Raw genomic sequence first — 12,407 nt, 5'->3', positions numbered from 1 at the left:
TAAACCACTGCAGTGTTTATGCAACGTTTAATCACCACATTAAACATTTGACAGTTGAGACATTTCTATGGTATTTTAATGGTATTTTATGGTACATGGTGCTTAGTGTCCTTCATAATAACATCACACATCTTTAGTGATTTCAGTCAACACAGTAAGTACTTCGGGTCAAAACAGTATTAATGTCTGCTGGTTGCTGACTTTGGTTCAACGTAAACTATATTTAATGCTCCGAACGTATGCAGCTCATAAGGTTATATAAACACATCCGTTTTGATTAGAGTTGTAATTAAAGTAGGCCACAGTGAACTGGATCAAAACCTGTTTTATACAGTATATATATATGTATATAAACATATATATGTTAATATGTATATGTGGCGCTTTGGCCCAGAGGCAATCTTTCTGAACCCCAGGGTTCACCTCCTGGGCAAGATCGAATCCCGGTTAGGGCAGTTGGTACCTTCCAGTGGACTCACCACCCACAGGAAGGTTCACAAGGGACTGGTACGGTGGAGTGTGATCTGGGTGGCGTCATGGAGACTGCTGCCCCCGTGACCCGGTAACGGATAAGCGGATAAAAATGGATGGATGTATATATATATATATGTGTGTGTGTGTGTGAGCAGCATAAAACCTGATTATTGCTTTTGAAATAAATGGCTCTTGAAGGATCGCAGATTGTAGTAGTACCTTGGAGTTCTTATAGCACTGACAACCACCACGAGGATTGAAGTGGATTACGGAGATAGGACAGCCCTTCAGTCAGAATCAAGTCTTATTTCTATATTGGGTTTACATAAAGTACTTGATCATAAAAAAACATACGTCTATCTGCGGCCGTATGCAGCTCAGCAGAGTGGCTTTTGAAGCTGCCGCCAGAGATGGCTGTAAGTCTGATTGAAGGGGTTAAAGAGGAGATTAAAGTGATAATGTACATATTTAATCTCCCCCCAGCCCTCCGTACTTTGAGAGGGCAAAGTAGCAAAAACGGCTGGAAACCGCAGAGCTGGACGTGAAGAGGAAGCATGGCTCACCCTGGAGGTCAACTATCACCATGGCAACAGATTATTCCAAATAATTAACTGCCATATGCTCCTCCTCACATGGACTAGTTGACTGGAGGAAGTGCTGAAGGGTCAAGTGCTGTTTTGTACTCGGGTGTTTGTGAACGCTACCAGACAAAATAATGTACCTTTGAAAAAAGTTGAATATAATCTTATTCGTCTCGTGGGGAAACTCCACCTGCAATCTGTTTCACTGGATAGTTTCCAGAAATGGGCAACATGTATTTTCTTTTCAACAGATGCTCGTAATAGATAATTTACTGGTCCTAATGGTGAATGCTCATATGAAAACAGTTACTTTCACTTTTTTTTTTCAAGACATAACCTTCAAATGACCCCTGGTTCATGTGACCTGATGAAAATGATGAAGGTCTGACCAGACCAGACCAAGTGTATCTTTGGTAAGAATCGAAATCAACATATGGCTATCAACTAATTTTTTTTGCCTTTTCAATCCACTCGTTAAATCGATAAATCCGTGCTTGTGTTTAGTTTTCTGGTGAAGCAGTGGCTGCTTTTAAACCCAGTGAAGCTTCTTAAGAAAATTTGGCTGAGCATGTACGTTTCATCGGATTTGTCATCCTCCAACACGGTGTCAGACATCCAGACATGTTGTTTTAGTTCCGGTTAGTGTTATTTCCACCGTTAAATTCAGAAGCTAATGTGTCTGGTACGGCGCAGGATTACAAGCTAGTACAGAGAAGACTGGAGACTGTCTGCTAAATACACAGACGGTACATCTTAGAACACTTGCTGCCATTATCGTCCAATTTATCGTCTCACATTATATCATCCGAACAATAATAAAACAACACATTATTATTTAATAACTTACTGGAACCAGTATTGTGGTAATTAGCTAATTGCTAATATTTTCTGATGCTACCACTTACCTTACTTCTATGTTAGTTCTTTAAATGCTCCCCGCTAGTCATGCCTGCTGAGGTTAATATTTAACCCACTAGTCATGCCTGCTGAGGTTAATATTTTTCCGACACCAGTTGTTACAAAACAGAAAATATAGCCATTCTCTTAGAGATAAATGCTTCCAATGGCAGAAGTAACTTCTTGAAGTTTTTAGCCGAGGAGGGGGAAGAGAAAATGACTGAGTGAAGGACAGTGCTTTAATGTGAGTCCAGAGAGAGAAAGGGAGAAAGAGAAACATACTTTTGTGTTTCGTTTCTTCATGACCCAACCTTCCATTAGTAGTCCAGACATTTTAACTCATCACCGCAGCTCTCCCGCAGGAGTTTTACACAAAATGCTCAGTTTGCCATAAAGCTGTGTTCACACTTCTATCACGGGAGAAGCAGAAACAAGGTGCAAAGTGGTTTATCCATTATTGTGCATCATTTCTTCTGTCACTGTGGCTCATGTGATAAAAGTCATTTGAAATGACATACTTTTCTCTGGTCTTTGAAGTTAACTAGCTGTGATTTTTCCTTTTCCTTTTTTTTTCTTATTCTTCATTTTACCCTTTTTCAAAGTGTAGGTACATGAAATAGTCTGCAAAAAAACAGCCTGAAGTCAGCTGTGCAGAGTTTTAGTAAGATTCAAAAGTCTCCTCCTCTAATTGAAGATTTGCTATGAAACAGTCGGAGTATCTTTGGGGAATTGTGTGAAATGTGACAGCTTAAGCAGTTTTTTTTCTTTCTCACAATACCTCCAGCTTCCTACTACAAGCTGTCGCCCTGTGTGAATTGCACAGTGATGCTGATTTCCTATGATCAGATTTGTCATATCCTGCCAGGAGGGATCACAGGGTGCCGGCACTTCTGACACACTTGGGAAAGGGTCTGGATGTCTTCAGAGAAGCCACTTAGGTCTATGCTCCAATTTAACCCCAGCCTACATCTGTGGTCTACTAGATTGTCACCTCTCACCACTAGGAGATAACAGAAGCCCTTCTGGCAGTCTGGAAGAATAATTACCATCTCCCTGAGTCGTAATTAATTCCCTAAAAGCGTGTCCTTTCAAGGAATACCACAATGAGATTTGGAATCCTCTCTCCCTGAGTTTCTTCTCTCTATTGTTTCCCAGATTCTAATGAAGTGTTTAATCTGGTGACTGCAGTAGGTTTCATTAAAGAAAGTTCTTGAGAGGTTTTCGTTTGTTTTTCACCACGCGAAGACGTCTTAACACGTTGACTACTTTCACATACAGCTTCTTTTTCCGACAAATGCTGACACAGCTTATAAGGATTTATAGGCACTGTAGGGACTGAGCTGGAATTAATTGAAGAACGGCTAATGAAATTTCCCATGCTCTAAAATGTTTGATAACGCAGTAATCCTCGTCTGAAACTCTGTCAGCTTCCCACAAATCAAATCTCTTCCTCACTGTGGCTCCATGATGATGAAATATCACTGTGCTGATCATCGTCATCAAGTGTTGTGATGCCAAATGAACAGATAATAATCACCTCTTACTTTTTAACGCATGAACCTATACGCTGTGGCGAGTTGCTGTAAGAAACCTGTCAGATATGATCAGGTTGTGAGTAATTATTTTGTTCCATTTGGATAAACACCGCTCGTCTGCTGCGTCCAAAGTGACAGTTGTTCAGTAAGAGCTAACAACACTCAACCGGTCTATTTATGCTGTCACTCCACTTTGATTTAGTCCAGCCTGCAGAGTGTTGGCTGGGACGGCGTCCACTGACAGTGACTACTGCATTCTTGGAAACAAACAAGACTTGCAGCAGTTTGTTTTACTAAAACAACCAGAAACCAAGCTGTGACTTCTCCTCTAACAGTAACCAGTCCAGCACTCAACGAGACTGACACTGTCCACACTCTGAATAGAAAAATCACTCCATTTTTTTAAAGAAACTTGCTTCTTCGTTCCTTCTGAACCAGCCCAGCTAGAGCAATAATTCTCTTTCTTCAGAGCTGAGCTGGTTCCGTTGGCTGCCTTAAAGGTTTAAAATGTGTTAGAAAATCACAGCAAGTTCAATCAATTAAAACAAAATCTTTTCTAAGAAAAAAAAATGGAGAATATCCTTCCATTTATCCATCCACTAATCCTGTCTGGGGCTGCGGTGGGGGGCTAAAGCCTATCCCTGAAGTCGCTGGATAAGTACTGGGTACAACCTGGACTGGTCCTTTGTGCCAGGTGTTCTTAAGCAAGAACACTAACAACCATGCCAATGTGGTGTATTGTGTTTGAATATCTGAGCTATTCAATAGGGATGGCATACTTAGGATTGATATCGGTCTGATATTGGACTAAATTTCCAAATGGAACATAAAAAAAGCCCAACCAATCCGATACCTAAGCCTAGGGAGAAAGGATATTGGTTTGATATTTGTATTGGATTGATATCGACACTGTAAGTATCAGTATTGGTACTGGACGTTAGGAGTTGTATGAGCCGTCCCTACTCCTCAATATATTGTTGAAAATGAATTCTCACTGAAAAAAAGGTTAATTGTAGAGTACATTCAACAACAAACATTAATATTATTTTTCCACTTTGTTGGATGTTTTTAGCCTCTTTTAACTTTAAATTAACTCCTCTATTCCATTGGTTTTACATTTGTTTTAATTCTCCTCATTACCGACACTTTTGACCAACTTATTGTTTTGTCAGGCCATATTTCCACACCTGATTATTTCAATGATCATGTCATTTGTAAATTGTTTAATTTTTACGTGTCTCCTAGTTGCTGGTTCAGTCTCTTTTTCACGTAGAACAGTGATCAAACTCCAGCACTTTGTATGGAGTGGCCCCTTCATCATGCACACATATCCCTTCTTTACTGTATGTGCCGCACTCGTTGACAATTGCCTCTAAAGGCTTATTTTGAACCGATTTTTCGAATGCTTCCATCAGACTGAAAGCCCTTTTGAGAAAATTGCCTTTGTATTTATGAGTAGTGCCACTACACTGGTTTCATTATGATGCCTGTGCCTCTGTGGAAAGTCTGGAAATACAGGCCACTGCTGATTTTGATAGTAAAAATTAGGATGTGGAACAAGAGCTGCATATATATTTGGAAATATATATATGCAAAAATATATGTATACATGTGTATATGAAATGGATGCACAATAGATAACACTTCTGACCAGAGTCCTGGGTTTGATTCCCAGAGGAACCACAACCTAAAGGCGCCTCCCGTGTGGCAGCCGGTGCATTGCAACAACAAACCTCATGGTGCCTTCTGTGGCAGTTGTGGAAGACTCACTGTGAGGATTTAATGATTCAGAAATGATGAAGACCAACCACACGGGAGTTAAGCTAAATAAATAAAATATTTAGATAGCTTGAGCATCATCAGTCCAAACGTGCGTCGCTCTTACACACTGTCGTAGACATCACCCCACACAAAGGGGGTGATGGACGGGAGTGCACACTCGCAGACGTTGAGCTTCTTTGATATCTTACTAGAGTTACAACCATAAGTCATTTTTAAGTGTAGCAGTGCCATGGAGAGTAGACACCAGTATCCATAATGTACATGTATTATTTATGAGCGCTCTACGAGCCTTCATGGTTCACGCATAGCCATGTATGCAAATGTATACATTAAAGGGAGGCGACTCTTCATTTCTGTAATTCTTCAGTGTGTCTGCCTTCTCATCATGCTGCTGTTAGAATAGCGAGGCTGTAGGGCGGAGATCCATCTTGTCTATTAATGGCAGATCTCTTTGTGTGAGGTTTTCTTTTTTCCATGTGTGTGTGTGTGTATGTGGTGTGTAACCTGAAGATGTGCGAATGCACTTAGGCGCCCACTTGTCTTTGGACCACATGCTCTTGTGAGATCGCACACTAAAGTGAGATCACAACTCCGTTCACAACTATATTGTATGTAGCACACATTCAAAGAATGAAATAGCAGAGGTATTATTAATAGGTATAAGTGTTGGTAGAAGTGGAAGAAATTCTAGAAAAGGTGCCATTTTGTTGAAGTAAACTAATGTCTGTAAAGGCCACATATTCGCTCTCACAGATGCTGCCTGTTAGACCCTACATTCATATTGTTCTGTGTTTTTTTATCACATACTTTATAATTTTTCTGTTCCACAACTTTGCCTGGAACACACAGCCATAAGAACACTGAACCCATTCTCTGTGTTTCAGCCTATCCCCTTGGAAAACTCAAGAGTCTCGAGCAGATCATGCAGTTTCGTTGGCAGACCAGAGTAAACGCTGAGTCCATGAAAGAGTTTTTCAAAAAAGAAAAGTAATAACCAACATCACATTCCTGTTTCTATTTTTTAAACCCTACAGTATTTTTTAATACTGGAACTGGTTAAGCTCAAAGGTGGAAAATCACACAAACAGAAAAACAATTTGGTTCACGTCATCCAGTTCAGAGATGAATTCAGTAACCTCTGTATTAAAGGAACTTTTTAGTGCCCCGAAACCCAAAGGCCAGGACTCAGATGTTCACAGCTGGCTGGATTGAGGTTGTGGGGGTCTCGTATCAGAGAAAATGGGGAAAAAAATGTAGTTTCTCTTAGAAAGCACGATTTTTGACCACAGTCTGTAGCTCACAATTATGATATGTTTTTATCTCTTCCCTGAAGAACCCAACATATTGTTCTTCACATTCATCAGCACTGGAAACTGGATCATAAACCTGGAACTAACTGTAGGTGGCAGTGTCCGTCGGACTAATGACTGATATTGAAATACTTGAGTAAATACACGGGCACAGACAATTATAAACACTGATTTAAACAGTTTACGATATTATCGGAAATTCAATTCGATCAGCTTGGTCATTTGGAAGCAGTTAGCTTCTTTTTTTTTAATGACACCATGTGCAAAAACAAGTTCATTATATTCTATAGTTATTATATCATAACTATCGTTAATGTTGAAGCACACTGAAGAAGTCTTTTTAGGTTTCACATATTTGTGTCTTCCTACTCCTTCAGAGTGAGATTCAATTACACTGTGTCTCCACCATTACTTCCTGCTATCATGTACGACACTAAAGCTGCCCAGATGTTCATTTAGCACAGTGCTAAATGAACCGCAGCTACATTATGAGAACACATGGAGACAGTCAGTGTACAGTGCACTATTGTGGAATAACAAACGTTACTACTAACCACTGCTAAAGTTCCAGGTACAAACTTGACTCTTGACTTTTCTTGTGGATGTTCTTCTTCTTGTGGGTTTGACTTTGGCTCAAAAATAAATTCAGCTTCTCAACCCGTTGCCTTTGCCCTCACCACAGAAGATGTGAGTGGATCGTCCAGTGACTCATTACCATATAAGGATAAAGGCACAGAACGCAGCCGTTAAAAACAGGAAGTGTGCAAAGAATCTTCCTGACCCAATTTCCGAAGGTTGACCAAAGCACGTTGTTAACATTGAATCTATAGAGAAAGGGAGCCACATCAAATTGCATCCAAGCAGAATAATATGTACCCGTTAAAAAAAGTCACAGTACCTGTACAAGAATGCTGTGCTTCAATTTTCCAGTCCCACTTGACACAGTCACAAGGCAGCCAGTCTGACCCCGGCGTAATCGTGTGCTTTATAACAGCAGCTGCTGTGATAGTATGTTTTTGCATTCAGGTGTGTGTGCGTTTCAGGGACAGTGGGTGACAGACTATGTGTGTGGGCGATTGCAGCGTGAGCTCCAAGGACAAGCAGTGGAGGGTAGCGCTGGTGATTTGTCTCTTAGGATTGAACTCATCTCTCCAATCTCCTGCCGGCCTCTCGTTCGCCTCGCTCTCACACGCTGTCTTGTTTTGAAGGTGAAGTGTATTTCTCTCGCTGTTTGCATTCGCACAGTCCATTGTTTGGCAAATTTACATGGTGTGTGACTCCTGCCTGGTGATAACACCACAGCCACAGTGTGCACTTGAAAGGGATACTTTTGAACAGCAGATTATAGTACGTCAAAAACTCTAAAGAAAGACATTTACCTCAGTCTACCAGTGGAGAGCACATCATATTAATTTCAAGTGGAAGATTAGTGACTGTTTTGTGAGGTTGGTTTTCCACTTTATCTGATATTTTCTCTGATCTACATTATTTGCTGTTGTATATTTAAATTGTTTGTTTTGTTGCTGTGTAGCGTTGAGGTTCATGTTAATATCCTTGAAAAATATTGGGTTTATTTTCTCCCAAGAATATAAATGTTTTACACATCGAAGCAGTCAGGTAAAAAAAAGTATAAGCTTGTTTATTTAATTAAACAAAGGCTCAAACGACAATAATGTGTGTTATTAGTTATGCCCACAACTCTAAAGAGATTGTGTCGCCTAGTGGTGAGATCCCTGGACTGCATCAAAGTAGATGCCCTGTTCAAACAGACCTTTTACCCCCAACCCTTGACCCAAAAGAGGGGGTTTGAATTATTAAAGTTTGCAACGAACCTTGGAGGATGACCACCTGCAATGAAAATCATATCAACAAAGTTAGTGTCGGGGAACTGCAGCCTTCTTTACAATGCCCACAATAGGGCTACAGCGCCACCTGCTGTAAAATGAATGTAATGATTTATTCACAATTGTTCATTTTACTGTTTGAGAGTCAAAGATCCGAATCAGTAAAAGGGCGGTCTTCCCAACACTATCAGGTAGCATTATTATTACAGAGAGACCTGCTATTTATTAAATCCAGTACTACAACACCAGAGATAATGATCCAACATGTCATGGAGTTTTAACCAACAATCAGCGATGCTAAGTTTTCACCCACATGTCCCACTCACTGTTTCCGTCAACAGCAGAAACAGCAGTCGACTTTCTGCTCATCACCAGAGTGGCAGGTCTTCTCCCGCAAACTATCTGAGACAAGTGCAGACACTAGTGCAGGGACTCACAAAATGACATCTGCCAGGTTTCATTTAGGCCTGCAATCAAGCTAATTAGCTGCAGCTGCTCTGAGGAACCGGCGGCAGAAGCACATTTGTTATTTAAACAGACGACAACGACGCTCAACACTAGAGCTGTCGCAGCCGCGGAGTTTCCCCTGGGTTGACAGTTGAGACGATGTACTGCAGACGGCTTGTTACCGTCACAGTACTCTGTTCTAGTGGTCAACATGGAAGTCACGGACAGCGGGTAAAAAGATACAGTTTTTGTAATGGTTTGCAGGTGTTGGCTGTGATTTTATTAACACAGGAAAGACTTCTTGTTCTACTCCTCTGCATCTCTCCGATGGCATCAGTTCAGTGATTGCCTTATTTTACATTTACATTCAGATTTTAGCAGAAATTACTTATATTGAATATTACAATACATGGAATATTTACAGTTTGGGGAAAGATAATGTGGAAAAAAACATTTTTAGATAATTTACTGTATTTTCATCTAAAAAATCAACATGTATTAAGAACAGATACAGAGTTTTCTGTGTCGCCTGTTTCCATTTATTCTTCCCGTTTTACCAATTCAAACGGATTATCAAAAAAGCACAAATTATTCTCTTTTTGGAGGCGATTCTTTTCGGTCTAAAAGTCCCTCGTCGTCAGTTACCAAGCTTTTTCCTTTGACAGATCTCAGTTCCAGGCTCTGTAATTCTGCTGAAAAAATGTCCATGAAAAGACAGCGTCATGAAAGGAGCTGATGTTTTAATACATGCTTCTGTATAATTATCCCCTTAATATATTTGACTTTACTTTGCCATCTCATGCCAGATTTATGAAACATATATTTTTTTCTTTCTGTTCCAATTGGGTTGATATCACAAGATCAAGTTCAGTGATCAAACTAAAATGATATGATTTAGAAAAAGCAGAGTTTGATTGAATTACACTACAAATATTTTTGGTTCAAGTGAAATAACTTTTTCTTTTGTCTCTATTGCTTATTTATTGGGGCAGTGATGCCTTTTTTTGATGACTTTTTTTTTCATGTCGACTCTTTTGACAGTATAGTTGAAGTTGAGTCAAGAAGTAATTTAATGATGTCATTGCATTCCCAGAGGAGGCGCTACAGACATATACGTCCAATGATGGTCATGTAACTTTCCATATTTTGCTGTCGTAGACTTTACACCTGCACTGTTTTTGTGCAAAGATATTAAAGGAGTCTAGAACATTCCATTGTTGCACTCTCTCGAAATCATGTCCACTCCATGTAGGTCCCCTCATTCCCAAAGAGCACACATAGACGTGCAGTGGGGTCCAGATTTAGTCCGTCCTGACTCTGTGCATAAGGACCTGTCAATAAAAGGTGCAAGTATTCGTTAAAGTGTAAATCCACTGGAGTTGGTGCAGTCAGATTAGGCCTGAACAAACACTGCCGTACAGTCGTGCCCACTCTGGGATCACTGCCAAAGAAGCCCCGCAGATAACGATGTGTCACCGCTGCTGTCTGCAGCGCACACGAATCCTCGGCAAAGAAACCCGACGTGATCGTCAGCATACGTGGTGGGGGTGGAACAAACTGCAGCTTTGATATGTGTCGCTCAGGGTTGTGGAGCCGCGGTGTGTCAGCGGACGCAGCTGCCACCGACAACCTGAGAACTAAACTCCAGCATCTGCTGTATGTTCAGCACCACGTGCACATCTGTGTGACCCAGGTTCAACACGGGGTTTTTTTTTTACCTAATAAATATCAAATCTTATATTTGATACGGTTTGGTTTGATCCTGTTTGTCGATTATTTGACAGAAGTATTTGATTCACCAACTGCTTTGGCACTTTAATACCACAGTGGTATTTAGTGTTTCCTTTTATACGGAGAGACTCTAAGCAGACGTTCCCTGTACTCGTGTATTAATGGCGATGGAGATTCTTCCCTTCATGAAAGACTGTGTTCGTAGCCGACTTATTCTCGTCGCTGTAGAATCTGCTTTTATTTAATCACAATATTTCTGTAGCTCCTCTGTGCTCTGCGAGAGAACAGACAGCTGCTGTGTTTTAGGAAGAACAGACATAGATTTCTAGTGACCCGAGGCTGCTCATTAGAATTCAGCGCACCTCTCGTTCTATCTCTCTAACCCCTCCCCAGCTCCCCGGTTTCCATTTATTCCTGTCTTGCTGTCTTCCATATTGAAAGAGAATGAGTTCTTAAAGAAAAGAGGTGAACTATTGGTCAGCCATCATGTCAACAACTGTGTGATCAGCATACACAATTCATTCTCCTGCACAGGAAACACAAACCACCATCACTGCACACACAATGCTGTACAGCAAAGTGATCCACCTACATTAGAACTGAATACAAACTTGAAATACTTTACATGTACATGTATTCGGGTACTGATTAATTGCAGATGGCTCTACGGCACATTCGATTCTAATATATGGTCAATACTATACACTATAGCAGTGGTGGTGTATCATATTCTAATGTTGGTCATCATGGTGGTACTCAGAGAGATCAGTGTTTTCTCAGGCGGTACAGAGTAGAAAAAGTTTGGGAACTACTGCACTATAGAATGCTTTTATATATATATATATATACATATATACATGTGTGTATATATATATATATATATACATATATATATGTGTGTATGTCTATATATATATATATATATATATATGTATGTCTGTATGCATAGTTTAACTTCCTTTCTAGCTATTGGGCACCATGCTATACGATATACACTCAACATCAGTCTGTGAACAAATGAAAAAAATAAACTGATAATAAAAAAAAAACTAACTAACTAGTAATTTAACTTTAATATTCAAAAGATATTTAAATATTCTCGTCTTTTTTTTTCCGACACGTGACAAAGTGCTTCTTTAGTCTCTGTCACCACACATTCATGCATTTATGCAGGACAGAGAATGGATTCTGATCCATTAACTGCTTGTGTTTGTTGCAGCTGGAATCTTAAAGAGACAGCTTTATGTGCTCGTATCCCCCCCCCCCCACGTGTGTGTGTGTGTGTGTGTGTGTGTGTGTGCCTCAAACCTGTATGTGTGTCCGTGCTTGTGCTTTTCTGTTGGTGTTATTGTCCCAGGCTAATTGAGCAATTCCACAGTGGGAGCAGCGGTGTTTAAGGTCAGGGAATGATGTGCTCTCCCGGAGCAGCAGAAAGCCCTCACTTTCATAATTACTCTGCTTTTATCTGTACAGCTGCTACAACTACTCACAGAGCAAACACACACACACACACACACGCCGAAGGTCCTGCACGCTGTACGCAGAGACACATACTGACGTTCACATATTACATTTCAACACCCACATCTGTGGGCCCGTGACAATGACCTCCTCACCACCCGCTGAACCCACTCTCTGTCATTAGACCCGTCTTTTATTTCTTTTCCTTTTATCAGATAATTGGCAAAATGGGTGTCGTGAGGTTTTGCAAATCTGTCTTTGGAAAGAAACACTGACCCTGTCATAAACACCGCGTTCCACTGATACCCTTGATATGTACAGATATTTTCCATTTCATGTTGGTCT

The 12,407-nt window shown here is 40.4% G+C and overlaps 1 protein-coding gene across 4 annotated transcripts in view; it reads left to right on the top strand.

The window, feature by feature from the left end:
- fibcd1b (fibrinogen C domain containing 1b) overlaps positions 1–12,407 on the top strand; it is a 121,171-nt gene that overhangs the window by 41,627 nt on the left and 67,137 nt on the right. The window contains exon 1 of one of the 4 annotated variants that reach the window (XM_025062466.1): positions 8,469–9,101. The exons of the other annotated variants lie outside the window; for them this stretch is intronic. Within the exon in view, the coding sequence (XP_024918234.1) occupies positions 9,030–9,101 (72 nt within the window). The 5' untranslated portion in view covers positions 8,469–9,029. Of the gene's footprint in view, positions 1–8,468; positions 9,102–12,407 lie in introns of those variants that run through there. 4 annotated transcript variants of the gene reach the window in all.

This window comes from Cynoglossus semilaevis, chromosome 14 (assembly GCF_000523025.1).
Source record: "Cynoglossus semilaevis isolate Cse_v1.0 chromosome 14, Cse_v1.0, whole genome shotgun sequence".
Taxonomy (NCBI): domain Eukaryota; kingdom Metazoa; phylum Chordata; class Actinopteri; order Pleuronectiformes; family Cynoglossidae; genus Cynoglossus; species Cynoglossus semilaevis.
Note: the sequence above shows the minus strand (reverse complement) of the source record. Positions and strands in the feature narration are given on the sequence as shown.